We start from the raw sequence: 18,778 nt of genomic DNA, 5'->3' as shown, positions 1-18,778 counted from the left end.
ACCAGAATCACAGTATTAATGTTAGTTTTGTTTTTGTAAACAATAATGTTATTAATCAGATGATCTTTTTCCCAACGATTAGCACCAAGATGGGAAGGTGTTAATTTCAGGGCATAAAGTTCTTCCTAAGAATTTTTCAACGACAGACTTTTAACAACGTTAAGTGTAGTTCATTCATATTCTTATCACTTTCAATCTCCAGTCAATTTTTAATGAACGAACCACCTTGCAGGTATACCCGGTCTATTCCTGTGAATGGAACACATCTTACCACTGTCATAGTCTGTCATGTCATGTCTGTACAGCTGTCCACAAACTAGTGTTTATACCAAAGCTGACTGATGGTGATGGTACTCTTAGCAAGCTATCTGGTAAATGCTAGCTAAAGTGCGTGGACATATATTTTACTTTTTCGATTCTCAGCCCTGACAGTGCCATCTTGCAGAGACCGTGACACATGGCACTTCGCTAGTTTACTCTGCGACTGCTCCCCTACAGTTCTTTGTGACTTTTTGTATTTATAAAAAAAACCGAGCACAAGGAACGCGCTGTATTTGGCTGGAGTAACTATTAACGTTGGACGGTATAGCTCAAAACGTGCTGCGGTAGATGTTTTGACAGAAGGCAGAATTATAAATAGAATTCTTCTGCGAGACCGATTTTCATGTTTCATGCGCAGAGTAAATTTTTCAATGACTAATTAACAATGACTAAGCTCTGCTGTCACGCGGGTTTCTTGTCCAGGTTTCAGCAGAACAGGCTATACATTTCTAGAACAGAATTGGGGGGGGGGAAGAAAGGCATGCTTGAGTTTCGCAGCAGCGCCGTGTACTCGGGCCCGATCGGCACATGGGCGAGACGCAAGCTGTGGCTCTGGCTGCTCGGGGCCTCCCACGGCCTGAGCTCCAAGCTGTGTTGGTGAGAAAGGAGTGATGAGTAACAGCAGTGTTGGGAATCAAACAGAAACTCAAGGTGGCTCCTCAGGCCCCGGCTCCACTGTTAGGCCCCAGCGGCGGAGGCGGTGCACCGGCCCCCCGTGGTGGGTGGGGGAGGGGGGTGGCTTGGTGTACTCACCTATGAGCGAGTTGAGCGACGAATAGGAGCTGACCCTCCTCATCTTGTCGATGGTCTCGAAGGACAGGATGTACTCGTCGTTGTCCGGGCTGCCCAGGGTGCTGCTGGCGCTGCTGCTTGTGCTGAGGTTCCCGGGAGAAAAGGCAACAGGGCCTCCTAGACAGACACACACACACACACACACACACACACACAGTCACATTCAGATCACAGCTAAAAACTCTTTTAAACTTCCAACCATGATCTAAAAGCCCTAGTAGGCTATAACGCACCAGCAGTCTGAGACGTATAAAGTTCTGCTGGATTTGGGTGAATGGGGTCTTGCCCTGTGCTGTCACATAACTCACTTTCATTATCAAACTGGAAAAAAAGGCTTCAGAATCTGCTGACTGGATGGACACTAATCCGTGCGTGCAGGGCGAAAGGGGGGGTGTCCATGAATATGAATCCAGCTTGTCACAGTCATCTACTGCTGCTGCCGCTGCTGCCTGCACACGACGGGGCCACTTGCACATGTACAGAATTACTCAGAGTGGCTGCCACAGCGCTGGGGAATGGGATTAGCTTCTCGGCGAACTGGACAGCTGACACGTCTGAGTCAGACGGGAGGGAGGATAGGGAAAGGTCACAAGCTAAGCTTACTACAAACAGCATATGCCTTCAATTCAGCGAGAAACGCTGAAGGCAAAAGCCCTAACGCTCGCGCGGAGAGCATCACTATATCCGATTCAATATTTTAACCTTTCAGGAAAAGGGGTAAATCTAACACAAAATCCTATCCTCTGTGAAAGGTTACATAAGACGATGACAGGACCATTACGATAATGCTTCCGTCAGACCCTGTTGGACTCGGTACGTTGCTTTGCACGTACATTTCCTCTTGTCGCTCAGTAACAAGAGAGGCTCGGAGCTGTGATCCATTATGGATGGCCTCTCTCGGGCTACAGGGCTGAATGTCACTACTCTCCAGCGATCACAGACAGTGCCTGCGTAGGTGTGCTGTCTGGGACTGCTCTCGAATGCAGCTCCGCCCCTCTGGCACGCCCTCACCTTCCTCGTTCAGGTTGAGGTTCTGCAGACTCTTGTTGAGGCTGCGGGCCGTGGTGGCGGCGCGGATGTTGGTGTAGGAGTTGACGGGGCGCAGGCGGGGGATGGCCGGGCTGTCCCTCACCGGGGTCAGGTTCCCTGGTTCTGCTCATGTAGAGAGGGAGGAAGGCAGGGCAGCGGTGTAGCAAAGTGGTTAAGGAGCAGGACTTGTTACTGAAAGGTTGCCAGTTCAATTCCCTGCTGGGGCACCGCTGTTGTACCCTTGGGCAAGGTATTTCACCCAGAAGTGGCTCAGTAAATATATAGCTGTATAAATGGATAACATGTAAACACTGAAGCCTATGTAAGTCGCTCTGGATAAGAGCGTCTACTAAATGCAGACAAAGTAATGTAATGGTATTGCCGTGGCTATATGTTAATGCCCACAGAAAGTCCACAACAGCCAAGCCCATATTTCCCCCTTTTCCAGCAGTGACATGGTGGTGAATGAGGGGAGTGAAAGCCTGTACCTGTGTTGCTGGCTGGTGAGGGCACGGCATAGCTCTTCTCCTCCTCCATGAACTGCAGGGCCACTGTGCAGAAGTTACTCTCGTACTGAACCACCAGGTGACTGAGCGCCACCACCAGCTCCTGCCAGACAGGAAACAGAAGGACAACCACCGTCATAGGAATGAACTGTAACACTGCAAACAAGAGAAGTCACATTCGCCCCACGATCTTATAAGGCCACTTGAGAAATCAACAAATGAAGGTATTTTTAAATGTGAACAAGGAAAAATTCTACATTACATTATTGGCATTTAGCAGACACTCTTATGCAGAGCGACTTACATAGGTTACAATTTTTTATGTACATCTGGATACTTACTGAGGTAAGTCTGGGTTAAGTACCTTGCCCATGGGTACAACAGCAGTGCTCCAGTGCGGAGTTGAACCAGCAACCTTTCAGTTATGAGTCTGACTCCTTACCACTATGCTACACTGCCACCCCCTGAGAATCTAAAAGTAAATCTAGAGTAAATGAAATAATGTTCTGGTCCCTTCCCCAGACAGACTCATATAGGGCAGTGGTTGTTCATGCGTTGGGCCTTGGATGCCCCGGAGGTGAGGCTAGTGCCGCCCGCAGCCCACCCACCTTGCGCACCACGGGGCTTCCATCATTGATGAGCTGAGCCAGCATCATGGCCACGTTGTGATCTATGGTGGTGGAGTGGTCTGTCCGCTCAGCAGAGTTCCCCACGAACGTGCCCAGGGCAAACACTGCAGCACAGCGCACCTGAAGCACACACACACACACACACACACACACACACACACACACACACACACACACACACACAAACACATACAAACATTTTTTTGGATGGTTAGCTGCATAATTCATCAATCAAGTCCCCACCTCAATCCACATGGCAGTTTTCAACACCAAGTTTTTTTTTTTTTTTTTTAAAGTACTGTTCTTAACAAAACAGGAGGTATATCCAAAGTTTTCACTTACATAAACTAATAAGTGCCAAAAGGGACAGAGAGGAGGAAGTAAACTCCTTGAATTTTCTATGCAAAGTGTCACATTTTACATAAGAGCAGAATATTTATTTAATATCAGTACAACCACTTGAGCCCCCAGCTCCAGATTAAACACAGAGATCTCCACTGACCACCCTTAGCTGTAGCTCTGCTGTACCCGAGGCAAGCCAGAGGCGTTTCTACAGCAAACTTATTCAGTGCCACAGTCTGTCGGCCAGTCCGAGATATGTCGATGTGTCTGCACTGCGCCCAGGTGAACCAAATGGAAGGAACGGCTTACTCTGAGAGAGGCAGCACAAGGGATGCACCGATCCGATACTGATATTGAATATCGGTCTGATACTGACTCAAACTGCTGGATCGGGTATCAGTGACAATGGGGCCGATCTATGGGAACGATCTATTCAATTCTATGTTATTCTATGTTCTACGTGCGTGTACTACGTCATGCGTCAGTGGTGCGCCGGTAGGCCCGTACATTTTGCTAGGAGGAGAGCTAACATAGCATGGAGGGAGCTAACAACAAAAGGTCAGCGCTTTGGAGGTATTTCACGCTCGCTATGCCAACAAGTTCTACGGCTACTTGCAATATCTGCAAAGCCAATGTTTCGAGGGGTGGCATAACAACCAACAACCAACTTAATCAAGCACCTCCGGAAGCATCATGCCAAAGAACACGACAAGTTCAACCAAACAAAAAAAGGGGACGATTCGAAGAAGCAGTTGACTTTGTCAGGCGCACTGCAAAGACGCGAGAAACGTCCCAGTGATAGTGTGAAAGCGACAAAAATAACAGAAAAGGTTCTCGAATGTTGTTGTTGTTGTTGTTTCTGGATGAGCAACCCTTGACAGTTGTTGAGGGCTTCCGCCGCCTGATTGAACACTTGGAATCACGCTACAGTTTGCCATCATGGAAATATTTTTCTGAGACCATGCACGACTGTTTATTATTTTAATAATAAATAACAATTCAGTAAATTTATATATATATATATATATATATATATGTATTTATTTGTTACATTTTGTTTTACAAAGTTAGGAAAGCAATGTTTAAGTCAAGCCTGATGTTGCCTTACACATAAAAGAATCATCCCAGTCTCTTCCGCACAGCGAGGAATACTTAATAATTAAGAGCTCGGGATCGGTACTTGATATCGGCTGATACCCAAAGCCCAGGTATCGGTATCGGTATCAGGACTGAAAAAGTCGGATTGGTGCATCCCTAGGTAGCACCACCTTCTTCATGTGCCATTGGCAGTTTATGTTATGTGAACATAAGCAACAACCTTTCACCCTGTATATTCAATCAATATATAAGCATCATGGGGTATAATCTTTTCACTGTGGTCTCTCCAGAAGGGGAATGTCAAAGAAACAGCACTGCGACGTCTCTCTCCACCAACAGCCAGGGAATCAAAGCACTCCAATCTGGCAAGGGTCCTCACTCGCTTATCTACAAACAAGCGTGATACAGACAGGCGTAGGCGGTACCAACAAAGGTCATTAGCACTTCAGCGGGAGGTGAGACGCGTTGTTAGAACAGAACACGTTCAGCGAAAGTGGGTCAGTGTAAACACGGCTCAGAACCTACTTTTGGCAGCCCCTCTGCATCACCTCTCTGCACCCTGAAGGTGAACCCTCTAGCCTTGGATTCCTGCACCAGCATTTTAAACAGATCCCCATTCATTAGAACAACGGGCACGGAATGGTGCCGCTCAAGCAAGCCCTGAGCGAGGGGCAACAGCAGATAGGTCAGAGGAGATAAGAGGAGAGCCCATCAAGTGCCATCCAGAAAAAGCAACGAGCTAACAACAGTTTGGAAGAACATGGAATTCCCTAACAGTAACAGTGAATAAGAATAATACTGAACTAGAAAAAATGCATACATGTGTAGCTCTGATATGCCCTGCATTGAAGGCCTGGTACGCTTTGCCTCTAGCTAAGCATGTCACATGTGCCTTCACATGCACACTGAGATTGGTCCTCTGTCCTACACTCTGTTACAAAGCGTTCTGGAGCGCTGATAGCCAGATCACACCCAGCTGGGCTGCACCAGCCTGCGCTGGTACTTTAATAAGAGCTGTAAGCAAACAGGGCCAGCCTCTGTCCTGTTAAAACAAACAAGCAAACAAGGAAGCCGCGGTAACCCAAGATGGTGTATCCTGAGAGATGAATCTGAGGAGAGGGTACCGAGGTTTACACGTCAAAGACAAAGTAAGTGGGGGAAAGTGAAAGAGAGAGGTCACTGAGTAGTGAACGAGGCATAGACAGACACAGACAAGCACCAGTTATTGTTCACACTTGCATAGATAACAGCCCCTACAACTTGCTCAGCGCATAAATGAAAGCCTTCTCCTATTCACCAGAAGGAGCTTTACCTCGGAACACAGAGCGCACTCTGTCTCTGGAATAAGGAAAAAAGGCAATGTTTGGAAATAAGCTGGCAGCTGCAAGTTAAAGTGGCTCAGTGACAGAAGCTGCCAGCGTGTGGGAGTGAGGTGCAGGGCTCCCCCCCCCCCCCCCCCCCCGCACGGTTCCCCCTCGCCCTCTCCTAAGACAGGACAGCTGTGGGCCTTCCAGTGTGAGACAGGCCAGTCAGTCGTCCTCTCCCTGCTGGCAGATGTTGCTCCTGCTAATCTGCCTCCACAGCCTGCAGATGGGCCCTGCTGCTCCTAATTGTTGGATTAAAAGAGGGAACGCATGCGGCCCCACTGACAGACCTGGTGCGCGGCAGGAAGCTAAAACCTGCGGCCAGTCGTTTGCGCCGCAGCGAGAGAGACCGTGCCAGTCTTCCGCAGCTGTTCCGGAAGCAGGGTGTGGGGGGATTGGGGTGGGGGGTGCCGTACCTCTGGGATGGGGTCCGACAGCAGGCTGTAGAGCTTCTCGTGGGCGCTGTCCCGCACCCCGCACCAGCGGGCCGAGTCGAAGTTCTGCCAGATCCTGCCCAGGCAGATGGCGACCCACTGGCGCAGGAGAGGGTGAGGGTCGTTCAGCTGCTCCAGGCAAATGGCGATGAGGTTCCCCTGCAGACAGGCCTCCTACAGAGGGAGTCAGCGAGAGAGGGAGAGGGAGGGAGGAAGACATGGAGAGAGGAGGAGAAAGATTACATGGACAGGGTTAGAGAGGGTAAGGATGGACCTTGTCACATACCCTCCAATTTTCATTTGTGGGTGCTGCCTGGATGACGGCCTTCCTGTTGGCACCAAGTGGCCCTGTGGGGCTGGACAGGAGAGTCATCACGCGGCCTTTAATGCTGTGGCTTTGCGGAGCCTGGTCAACACGCTCACACCTGTAGCCAATGCTCCTTACTGGACACTCTACCTGAGAGAGGGAGGGCTCTCTGCTTGAGACATTGGCAATAACAGCCCGTTTCCCACCGGCACTCTGCACGGATCCCATGAGTAAGCGAGGCGCTGATGCAGGAAACTGAGATGTTACAATATTTAATAGAGTTATACGGCTCTGACTGGGAATGAATCACTTGGTGCTTTGCTGGCTGAAATACGGGGGCCATTAGAGGAGGTCAGAATGGGGAACTGGGGAACAAACAAACGCTCATATGACCTCTGTCAGCGCGAGACCTGAGCGCCGAAGCATCGACGCAAAGCTCAGCAGAGGATCAGAAATCACAGGCTGCCGCATAAATAATCTAATAAGCAAAGAACAAAACTGCCTCTCTGTAATGTTCCCGCTCATCTATAATTCAACCTGCAAATCAAATTAAAGAGAAAAAAGGGGTGGCATAAAATAAACAGTAATAAGAGGGGATGAAAACCGATCTTAATGACGGCGTGGATGTACGGGCGGAGAAATGAGCGAGAGCGTATTCGCAAGGGGGGGGGGGGGTGAGTTATACCCTGGGAAACGGGGACCGTCAGTCAGGGCCGCTGCCACGTGAGTGAGAGCTCCGGTGTGCTGCGCCGTAAAACCCGCGCTGACAGCGCCGTCCGGAGACGTACGACCGCTCGGCGGCTGAGGTAATTACCGGGGCCTGCCTGCGAGCCTAGCTGCTTCGCGGCGCTGACTCCTTGCTGTCGAGTATCGCATGCTCCTCGCCGCAGTAGTGCTCAAGTTTGCGAACACCCCCCCCCACACCAACCTCCACCGCCACCCCCGTCAAACTTCTCTCCCTCCCCCAATTTTCTCGAAGCTGTCAGTGAGGAGGAGTGGATGAGGTTTGACTCACGATGAGCGCACAAGAGGGGGCATTCTGTATTTTTAGACTCCTGACACCTTTTTTTTCTTCCTCAGGCTGTTATATGGTGAGGGGCTGTCATGTGTGTGGGCCTTGGACCGATCCCCCCGTTCCCGGTCTGATCTCTCCCAATTCTGCCTCTGTTCCCGCTGTCTTCTTTGACTACTGTCACTCTGTGAGCGCTCTACCCACCTGCCCTGTGTTGTAGCTGTTGACGATCACCGCCAGGATGAAGACTGCCATAGTGCGGTGTTCTGCCTGTAATGGGAAACAAGGGCCACTCAGAGAGTCAGAAATGTCCCCCGTTGGTTTAGCAGCAATTAACCTCAAGATCCCTGACTGCACTGATTCACCTTACACCGTGCAACCATGTTGTTTTACATAGCTTGCTGAGGGTAAGGACACCTTATCCATACTAATGTTCGTTAGATATATGCTAACATTATGCTAAAGTGGCTTTTGATTAGATAGTAGCATGGTTCTACTCACAGGCATGTAGGGGTCAGCCAGGACAGACAAGAAGTACTTGTGGCCATTGTCCTTCACCAAATCAGCTTGACAAGACTACAGAGGGAGAGACAGACAGGGAGAGAGCAAGAGAGAAGGAGTGATGGAGGTAGAGAGAGAGAGACAGCAAGGGAGGGAGAGAGAGAGGGAAAGAGGGACAGGGAGAGAGGGAAAAAGGCAAACGTCTGTGATCTTTCCCTCTCCATGTCAAACCTTGAACATTCCCAGGCCTTTCTCTCTACATCGCTCATTGCATGGAGATGCAATGGGGACTCCCGTGCTTCAGGCATCTGCTCTCTCATCCACAAAGCATCTCGAGAGGTCCCGCTAATGTAATGTTAACTCCCCTGTCCGCGGCAACCCCCTCATCACTGCAACAGCGGATGCATCAATGATTCAGCAGCGGTAACGACCAGGCATCAGCATGTTTCTTGCCTTCCCATGTTTTTCCCCCCCCCAGCTTTTTTTTTTTTTTTTTTTAATATATATTTTTTTCAAAACTGCAAATAAAGTATAGTGATGAATCACCTCTTTTAGAGAACAAAGTGGATCAGCAGGATGCCAGGATGAAACGTGTCATTAATCTCATCCATCCAGCTCTCTATTTCCCTCAGATACTTGGATAGCAGGATAATCACAAGACAAGCTGCGCCGCTAGCTTTGGTTGAGTGCAGATAACCCACACTTCACAGGGGTCTGCTGCCTGAGAGCAAAGGGCTACTGCAGGTAACAAACGAAATGTGCAAAAACCAGAAAAAAAACCCAAAATGTAAAGAAAAGAAGTATCTGTTCGTTCAAATTGGTTGAGCAGTGGCAGAAGGAAAAAAAATATTGATTTGCTTTCACACTGCTGTTGTTCACAGTGTGACACCACTTCAAAATAAGTAAAAACAGAAAAAAAAACATGCTTATTGAGATGTAACAAGTCTTCTGCATGCGTTTAGTACATTCAGCTAAATACTTGCCCTAAGGTTGATTTCTTAGTATTTAACTCATTGAAATCCTGCCAACATTTCTATAAAGCTGGCATTTTGATACATATGTTAAATGGTACTAAAGTAAAATCTGTTGATCTTTTTAAAGAGAAAAACCCAAGATGCCCTTATATGTATCATGAAAACAAACATTCCTTATCTCTGGACTCCTGATCAGCTTCAGAAGGTAGTGTCTCTTTCCAGTGAGATGGTGACAAGACAAACTGCACTTGTGTTCAAAGCTCATGACATGACTGGTATCTTGCGCTGTTACAATGAGACTTCTTCCCTTCATTTTTTCTTCATTAAACAATATTAAATTTCGCTATCAATATAAGTTAATCACTCACCACTCCTCTTCCAGCATCTGAGAATGAACTCAAATTACTTGAACACTCTACATTTGTCATACTGATTAGATGACGGACAATCATGACAAGCTGCAATGTAATTAAAATATATGCATCTCATAAAATAAGCTATTTCATAAGCACTGTATTTTCTTGTTGGCTATGACAATCAAGTATATGCATAACTCCTGCATAGTTGTTGTGCAAGAACAATACTGTTATTAAACAAAGCGTCACGGACAAAGTAATTCTACTAACTTCACATAGGTTTGGTGTTTGGAACAGAGATTGTAAAGGTGCGTGAGTAGACATGGCTGATTAGTGAGTTGTTTAATCACAATTACTTATTTTAAAGAGAAATTTGTACAGGAAGACCTTAATAAATTAAAAGTATTGTGTAACAAGACTTCCTCCAGCTGTGTTTTCATTGGCTACGGTAGAATTTATGGGTTTCATTTTAAGTCTAGAAATTCTGGAAATGTACATTAATATGTCTAAAATATATCTGAGTCTTGGTCAGTAAAACACATTTCTGACATTTTTGATTATTCTTTCTTTTAATGTTTTTGCCTGGTGATGTATCCAGATCTGGGTAGAGGTAGTGATTGAGATTATAACTGTACATAATTTGTGGGCACCCTTCTGCATATTTAACAATACTTCAGATGATATATTGTACCTCGTCTTGGGGGGAAAAAAACACCTTTATTTATTAGGCAAGACTTAATGGCCCCCAGACTGCCAATATTCCAGGTCTCTGTAAAGCACTAGCTCATAAAAGTGGAGGAATTTCACTTAAGCTAACTGTAATTTTTGAAAGTAATAACTAGTTGATTATCATTATATTAGTTTAAGTCTAATTAATTCTGATGTTCATTTCCTTTATGTGTGGGTTTCTCAGTTTAATAAACTGCATTGCCTGGTAAATCTGGACTAAATTTAGTTTCCATGACTAAAATATGACTGAAATGGTGATGGTTTCAGATGACTAAAATGAGTGAGGATTGCATGACTAAAATGTGACTAAATCTGACAGACATTCAAGTAATTCAGCTACTTGCCAAAAACGATGGCAAAATTAACAATTGCCATCCCTGATGACTAACCAGCAGATCTGCCCCAAAATCAAATGAACGGTGTGTTTCTGGTGTTGAAGACAATTGCGAGTATAATGAATGAGTTGTTGCCAGTGAACTTTGGTTTGATGGACATGGGACACATCTGCGGAATGTCTAGTTTGGATGCTGCTGATGCTCTCTTGAGCACAGGGGTCACGCAATGAAAAAGGAGAGTCAGTCATTGTGGTTGCTGCATATGTCCAGTGGTCTGTGACCCTGGTGAAGAGCTCCACTGACAGTTTGAGGGCTGCTGTTTCACTGTTATTGGATTCTACCATCAAAATGACAGTGGTGTCCAGCATCCGCAGAACACGCTCTGGGATAAAGCTAGGGTCTTCTGTAACTCAGAAACTACACCAATTACACCTCTTCACAATTCAGAGCCAGAATCCAAAGGCAAATTAAAAATCATGAGTACAGGATGAAACTACATCATAAAACTGTAATGATGATAAACTTGTGCGTTCGCGCATTTGTTCTTGAACGGAGTGTGGAGAAAAACTTAATTACAGAGGCTCTTCAAGCAGGGCTCTGACATTTGCTACGACAACCATCCCCTGATGAAAGAGGTGTGAGTGGGCAGCACCTTGTGGTCAGTGGAAATGAGGGAGTAAGAAACATACCGTATGAAAGATGGTAGAACATAGAGCACCAGTGAAAGATGGGAGAGGGGAGACCAGACAGTACCAGTGGGACAAAGAGAGGAGGGCAGGCAGCCCTCCTGGAGGGGGCAGGTCGTATTGACTCCGCTCAGAGTGGGTGCGTCAGAGAGAGAGAGAGGGGAGCGCACAGGCACAGGTCTGCAGACTTTGACGTCTCCTCCTCCTTCACTTGACACTCATCAAGCTATTTTTACAGCGCTTATTACCGTCTGCACTCCAGAGCGGCGCTCTCTGCGGCTCGCCGAAATTGCACGGGGTGGCTGACCCGGGGAGGGGATTAAGAACGGCTTTCCGTTCCATCTCACCTCAACACCTGGGCGGAGGGTTCGGCTCCCAGGCTTCATGTTTACGATGCTCTTCAAGGACCACAAGCGTCCGCAGGAGGAGGGGTTGGTAATTCTAATGCCTGAGGGCAGCAAGTCCTGCTTTTTCTATATCTACTTCAGCTCTCAGCTTTTGAACTGAGGTCGTTATTTGGATAGAAGGTGACCTCAGCTGATGTAAACCCAGCGCAAGCTGAAAAGCGATCCTAAAATTACGCTGCATTACATTCACTTAGCAGATGCTCTTGTCCAGAGCGACTTTGAGCACAAAAGAACAGAAGTGTGTCCGTTCAAGCTGAATGTAAAACAGTGTCAGCCCAGGCTAACAACACTGCCAGACCAGATCGGCAAGAGTCTGAATCTCAGTGTCTAGAGTTGCCCATCCCTGATCCAGGCGACAAGCGATCAAGCAGAGGCAACCTGCTGGCCACCATCTGGAGAATGTCATTCATATACACGGTAAGCTTGTCTAGTACTGCTGTGGGTGGAGGGAAGAGAGGGTGGTCTGAGCACTGCACGGTTACTGCCCCCTAGCTGCAGAGGTGCGTATGACACGGCAAGTGAGAGTGGCAGAGGGTTACTCACACTGTCCACTGCCAGGATCTTGGCCCAGATGAAGACGAGGAGGGGTCGCAGCTCGCGGGCGGAGCTCTGCAGCAGCTTGAGTACATAGGGAAATATGCCCACGGAGAGAGCCTGGTGAGACAAAGACGCCGTCAGACACTTACCGATCACATGTGCAGGCCCATTCTCACGTGTAGCCTCGCTGCTGCACGAACGCGTTCTCCCTGCCAGGGAGTGGGCTGCATGGGAGTTTGAGCACATCTCTGTTTGCAGTGCGCATCTTTACACAGGGAGAGGGCACACAGAGACAGACTGCGTATGCGTGCTTGTGTAAGCAGTGTGTTTGAAACCGAGCCCATGGCGGGTTGTAGGAATGTGTGTTTGGCCAAACAGATGAGCTCAGGCCTCCCTCTCTTCCTCTCCCACTCACCAGGCTGACTGCCCAGGGCCCCAGGTCCAGGAATCGGCCGAGCAGGTCCAGCGCTCGGAGCCGGTGCACCTGACTCAGGAGGACCTGGAAGAGACCGGGAGTAGGAGTTACCCACAGACTGCATGGCTGCGGAGCAGAATGGCACAGCGCTCCTGTTCAGATGGAGAGGGGAAGCTGAGTAACTGAAACAGGTGTCCGCTCTCTCAAGCTTCCAGAACTTGGCACAGGTGTCACTGTGCGTCCGCATGTGTGTGAGTGTGTGTGCGCGCGTTTGGCTGGGGATGGTGCGGGGCCGGCGTGGGGCCGGATGCCGGTGTTCCCACGCGGGAGGAGCATGCTGGGTCTCTGGACCGAGGGGGCACGGATTAAACACTGCCCACACAAAGCACAACAACCTCGGACAACAAATCATCAGTTTTATATATATCTGAAGACTGTATTATTAGACCCTGTGGCGCAACAAGCACGGGAGGACATGTGGACGAAGAAGAGGGGGCAGGGCGAAAAGCCAAGAGTGCGCTGGACTCCGCCTGGCCAGGGAAGTGCCTGAGAGAGGTGGGGGTGACATGTCTGGGAGGGGGACAACAATACCACCCCTGATTGTGGTCGGGGGTGGGGAGGGATGGCAGAGGTGCTGGAACAAAAAAAAAAAGGGGGGGGGGGGGTCACTGCTGTGATGGCCACACCCTGAGCTGCAGATTAATCCATTATATTAATTCCCCACATTGCTACGTTTCAGACGCAGCTGCTTCCAATCACATTCGTTGCATCCCGCTTCGGTTTAAAAAACACAAACTGACAGCAGGCAGAGGAAGGGGAGCGGCAGACAGTGAGGGACACAATGTACATTTACACTGAGGCAAACCTCCACAGCAAAGACGCCTCTGATGCAGTATTCTTCACCATGTACCACTGAACTGAAAAACACAGCATGTTCCAAAGCTCAGAGCTTTAACTGGACCTCATCAGGAAGGGGTTTAGTGACTGCCCCTGACCCATACTGCAGCTGTATACAGTAGCACTGGCGTGAATATAATGACACTGCAAACACTGTACTGTACAGTACGTAATGCACCTGACCCAAATAAATATTTCTGCTGATTCTGTTATACCATCACATCTACTGCTGACATAATAAAAGTCACCAGGATGTCCTCCGAAGGATTCTGCAGTTTCTGATTCCCTGCAGTTTCATAGTGCTGCAGCTGAAATGTACCCTGCTATGCCCTCCTTCTGCGGCCTATGCCCTTCAACATTTAAACATTCCTGTTCATATTAGCAAACACCTTGCAGAAAGATGCTTTCCCAGTGTTTAGAAGTTTTAAATTTGTTCGATGAAAATAAATGCATTACATTATGACATTACTGCAATGACATTATTACTTTAATATGCTAAACAAATCTGTAAAAACATCTGTCAACAGCATTGCAACTGAAAATATTATGCTCTAGACCGTTCTGAAAAATAGACAGGAGAGAGATGTGATATTCTTTCATCTCTACTACACTGCGGTATGCAACACGTGTACTACAGTGACCAGGTGCTCAAGTATACGAACGGTGTGCTATTATAGGGGAAGACCTGTGGTCAGAGCAAACAGATGCCATCATCTGTGTGTACTGCACCTTGCAGAAATACGACTGTACAGATGTCCAATCCGCATACGCCCACCAAAGCTGGCCCGTGATGCAACCGCGCGAGCTCATCAGAGAGGCCGTGCTGTGCGCGGGTCGCCCTGCGTGCGGGACACTCGGGGGGGGGGGCGGGGGGGGGCGCATGGTGGCGTCTGGCTGCAATGAGGTGCACAGCTGTCCTCCCGGGGAGGGGAGGGGAAGGGGCAGAGCCAGGCCAGCTGCCTGCGGGACCCGCTCCCCCGGCGCCAGTGCGGTGTCAGGGCGATCTGAGCGGACTCCGCTTCCTCTCTGATGCACAGCAGATGCTGCAGCAGGTCCCGCAGCAGCCCGGGTCTCTGGCCTCCTTCCCCTGCCCCTGCTCACAGCACGCACCACACCCCTGCGGTAAGCCAGGGCGCGCCTGCCGACCGCTGCAGACCACTCCACCCACCTCCAGATAAACCTGCTCAGCAAATGCAGGCTTCCTGTCAGACACATATTTTGATGAGTGATTTCCTCTCTAGGACTTAACAGCTCCCCCCCGTGACTCCTGCTAATGGTACACATACGGGGATGAGCCACTCTGGCCGCACGCCCCTGTCAACAAGTTGTCGACCTAAGCAGGGATCAGCGCAGGGTGGTCCGTCTCCCGGGCTGGCCAGTGTCACCGGGCGGTCGCAAGGGGTGGGCCCCTGTCCCGTCTGAGAAGAGGCTGCTGACGGCAGAGCGTAATCCCCCCCCCCACCTCACTGCCCCCTTTTGCTCATTTCCAAGCTCCTTATCGATGGATTACTCTCTCACTCTCTCTCTCACATTCTCTCATATTCAGCCTGCTGATCGGCTCCCCGTATGGCTCTGCCTTCCTTTTCCCCCCCAGGGCGGGCTTTATCACTCAGCCCGATGGGTTTTGTCAGAGCGGCGTGCGAGCGCTTGCGTCAGTGCGATGGTGATGGCGTGCGTAAGGGGGAGAGGGGGAGGTGGCTCGGGAGAGGGGGTGCGGGCACTCCAAGGGGTTTTACTGTAAACCCGCAGGCTTTGATTTCAGCTGGATAATTGTTGTTTTCTTCACACAGATTTTATTTTACATAACTTAAAAGCAGGGGGGTGGGTGGCGGGGGGAGTGAGAGAGAGAGAGCCAGAGAAGGGAGAGAGCAGAACAGTAGCGGTGGAACAGATTAAGAAGCGTGCCGGGTAGAAGAAGTCAGGGGAGATTTATTGCTCTGTTCTACAAGGCCGACCGAGACGGCGCGGCGAGGAAAGGTTACGTATACAGGCAAATAAAAGGGTGCTGTATAAATGAGATGTACACAGATGCTGGGAGACACAAGTATCTAACTGTCACAGTAAAAATGGCTATTGAGCCGCGATCGAATGGCGCAGGGGGTCGGCTTTATCAAGCTGCTCTTTTCTGCCACAGAGCGTTCTCCGCCGCTGGCAGCATGTTAATGAGCCCCAGCTTCCACCGCCACTCGCAAATAAGCCGACTGCACACCTGGGGGAGCCCTCGTCAGGAACACAGTGTCACACCGCCCCGAGACACCGAACCGTGGCGATTTCACAAAAAAAAGACTCCCTTTGGAGCAGTCGCTTTCTTTTCGGAAACTGCTCTGTTTGTTCTCTCGTTTGGCTATTTGTTTGTTTATTCATTCATTCACTGAATGTGACTAGTTTTTTTTTAACACTGCGATAGAGCGGAAAGGTGGAGCGGTCCAGACCCCCAGACCTGAGACATCCGCGCTGGTTGGGACCCCCCGCTGTCCCCCCTCCGCCTCCGCACGTCGAAAATGACACAAGAAGCCATCTGGAGCCTCCTGGCAGCAGGTGGCCACCCTTGAGTGGCCCAGCGGTCGGGCCATGCGCCCACCAGGAGCCGGGGGGGGGGGGGGGGCTGCAGACGAGCAACGCGGAGACGGTTCACGAAAGCCAGCGGGGCTCCTCGTCACCCGCCCTCTCGCTCGCACTCCCTTTTTATCTCCCCCTGCGGACAGCCGCCAAAGGCTGCTGCTCAACAGTTGCTGAATAAGGGGAAAATTAACATGCGGACCTCACGCACTGTACAGGGGGGGGAGGGGGGAAGAGGGCTTGTCTTCTGAGGTACCAATTTGAGGGAGATATAACTGCCCTTAAATTAAAAAAAGAAGAAAGAAAAGAAAAAAGGAGTGGAGGCAAGAAACGGCAGTATTTCCTGTGCTAAAGCTAAGTCATGCCTAAATTGGAGAAACAAAACACAATTACATCCTGTCTTAGGCTGCCTAAGAGTGCTGAACGCATTAACAAATAAAAGAAAGAAAAGTAGTGGGCTTTGACTGTGAGATACAGAGGTGCTGCCGAGTCTGCTGACCCACAGTGCTCCTCTCCGATGCCATACCTGCAGGACGATGGGCAGCTGCTCAGGGGGGTTCCTGTTCTCCACGCCCATGGTGAGCCACACCTGGAAGGCGGTCAGCTGCTCCGCAAAGAAGGGACTGTGCTGTAGGGACACCAGAGACACGCACACGGCCAAATTACTCTCAGCCAATAAGATTAATCAGACTTCACGCACACTTAAATGAGGGTGATAAATAAATGGACGGATGGAGCCTTCATAGAGAGAAATACACACGAGAAACGTGTAGTTAGGCCAAGGGAGTAATGCTTGCACTGACCAGCAAGCAGGAAAAAAAAATTACATAACATCTTATGTAATCCGGTCTGAGTTCTTTGTGTTGAAACTACAGTGCAGCAACTGCATACACAGCCGTTTCATCTAAGGCCCTTTCAACTCCTTCCTTGTTGATGCTGCCTACGTATGCCGAGAGTAAAATCGAGACAATTTTTTTCTTCATTATTGATTGCAGAAGCTCCAAGTTTTATCCGTCCATTAACATCTGAGCTGAAATTAAATCCTTCACCCCCCCTCCCTCTCAGAGCTGCTCCGAGAAATATTAGCACTGGCTGAGTAAATTAATTTGCAAATAATCAAAGTTCTCGGAGCTGTGGGAGCTTGGAGACAGTCAGTAATGGGCTTCAGTCATACAGGACCGGGCTCTCTGTGCTTGCGTACGCCACCAGTTTCATAAAGGAAAAAAGAAACTTCATCAGGTCAATTAAATCCACATTAGGCAGGGCCGCCTTTTCTCTCAGGCATAATCAAGACACAGCGAGAGCTCTGGTGCTATGGCCGACGACCCCGGGAGGCGGGCTTCCCGCTGATTTCAGCGCGCGCTCAGTGCGACTCTGTGGCAAACAGGACACTGCCGTCGGTGCTATTCTGCTATTCTTATTATTCATGACTGAAACCTCGCAGGGTGCAAGAAAATGACCTCCATAATAGAACCGAGTCTCAGGGAAGGAGCACAAAGGCTAGCTTGGCCTGGACCCTGTTGCTAGGCTGAAAAAGCCTAGAGAGCGAGACGGAGAGTGAGAGGCAGAGAGTGCAGACAGCTCACACACCCTGTCTAGCCTCTTATGCAACATCATCTAATCTTGAGCACAAAATCCAGTATTCCTCACCCACTTTACTCCAACCCCTTCCTGCCCTCCCTGCCTTTTTGGCTCTCCTTTGGTAGATTAGAAGTTCATTCCTTTAAAAAAAAAAAAAAAAAAAAAAAACATGTCCAGTTTCACACAGAGGCTGTTCACTGATCTCGCCTCGGCTGTTTAAGTCTGCCATTCCAACTGGTGTGGAGGTTTGCATTCCACCTACTGCTTAAGTGCTGCTGATCCTGGGCGCAGCTTCAGAGCTGAACATTTTTTGGCACCGCCTACGTCATGTTTGTTTGTAAATACCCAGGCAAAGTCAACAGCCAAATGTTTGCATAATCTCCGGCCGATGACAGAGGAAGACAACCTGCTTGCTTGCGCTGATATTATTCTGTTTTGGACAAAAAAGTTGAGGTGAATGACTCTGATTGCACGTGGATCCAGTGTTACAGCAGGCGTCCTGTACTTGCGCTTGACTCACACGGGCCCCAGGCAAACCTACTGTCACGGAGGACTGGGCAGTACACTGTCAGCCGTGGTCCACTAGCCTCCAGCTTGCCACAGTGACAGTGAACCCACAGCTAGGGCAGGTCAGCAGCAGCCTGCTTCGCGTCAGCAGGTCTGTCTGCAGCGGGGTCCGATTGCTCTGGGGCCACCGCCGAAGAGAAGCGTGCACACACAGAGGGACAGGGAGAGCTCCTAAGGCGAAGACCTCCCGTCCCCTCTCGTTTGCTCTCTGACACAATGCGGGCCACGCGTGTGAGACAGCTGCACCCCCCCCCCCCCAATCCTCTCGCCATTTTCTCCCCACCAGGTGTGGCTGTGCCATGTCCGTCACTCTGCACCTCTGCTGCCGCCCTTAAAGACACGAAACACAGAATACAACGCAGGCGAGGGACCGCAGTGCTGCTCGGTGGAGGTGCCAGCA

The 18,778-nt window shown here is 49.4% G+C and overlaps 1 protein-coding gene across 1 annotated transcript in view; it reads right to left on the bottom strand.

Moving 5' to 3' along the window:
* rptor (regulatory associated protein of MTOR, complex 1) overlaps positions 1 to 18,778 on the bottom strand; it is a 156,227-nt gene that overhangs the window by 40,076 nt on the left and 97,373 nt on the right. Inside the window, exons 12-21 of the mRNA XM_036525885.1 lie at positions 16,757 to 16,858; positions 12,775 to 12,858; positions 12,366 to 12,476; positions 8,336 to 8,410; positions 8,039 to 8,104; positions 6,498 to 6,689; positions 3,257 to 3,397; positions 2,631 to 2,751; positions 2,125 to 2,265; positions 1,075 to 1,230 (exon numbers count right to left, since the gene is read on the bottom strand). Of these exons, the coding sequence (XP_036381778.1) occupies positions 1,075 to 1,230; positions 2,125 to 2,265; positions 2,631 to 2,751; positions 3,257 to 3,397; positions 6,498 to 6,689; positions 8,039 to 8,104; positions 8,336 to 8,410; positions 12,366 to 12,476; positions 12,775 to 12,858; positions 16,757 to 16,858 (1,189 nt within the window). The remainder of the gene's footprint in view (positions 1 to 1,074; positions 1,231 to 2,124; positions 2,266 to 2,630; positions 2,752 to 3,256; positions 3,398 to 6,497; positions 6,690 to 8,038; positions 8,105 to 8,335; positions 8,411 to 12,365; positions 12,477 to 12,774; positions 12,859 to 16,756; positions 16,859 to 18,778) is intronic.

Source organism: Megalops cyprinoides, chromosome 1 (assembly GCF_013368585.1).
Source record: "Megalops cyprinoides isolate fMegCyp1 chromosome 1, fMegCyp1.pri, whole genome shotgun sequence".
NCBI lineage: Eukaryota > Metazoa > Chordata > Actinopteri > Elopiformes > Megalopidae > Megalops > Megalops cyprinoides.
Note: the sequence above shows the minus strand (reverse complement) of the source record. Positions and strands in the feature narration are given on the sequence as shown.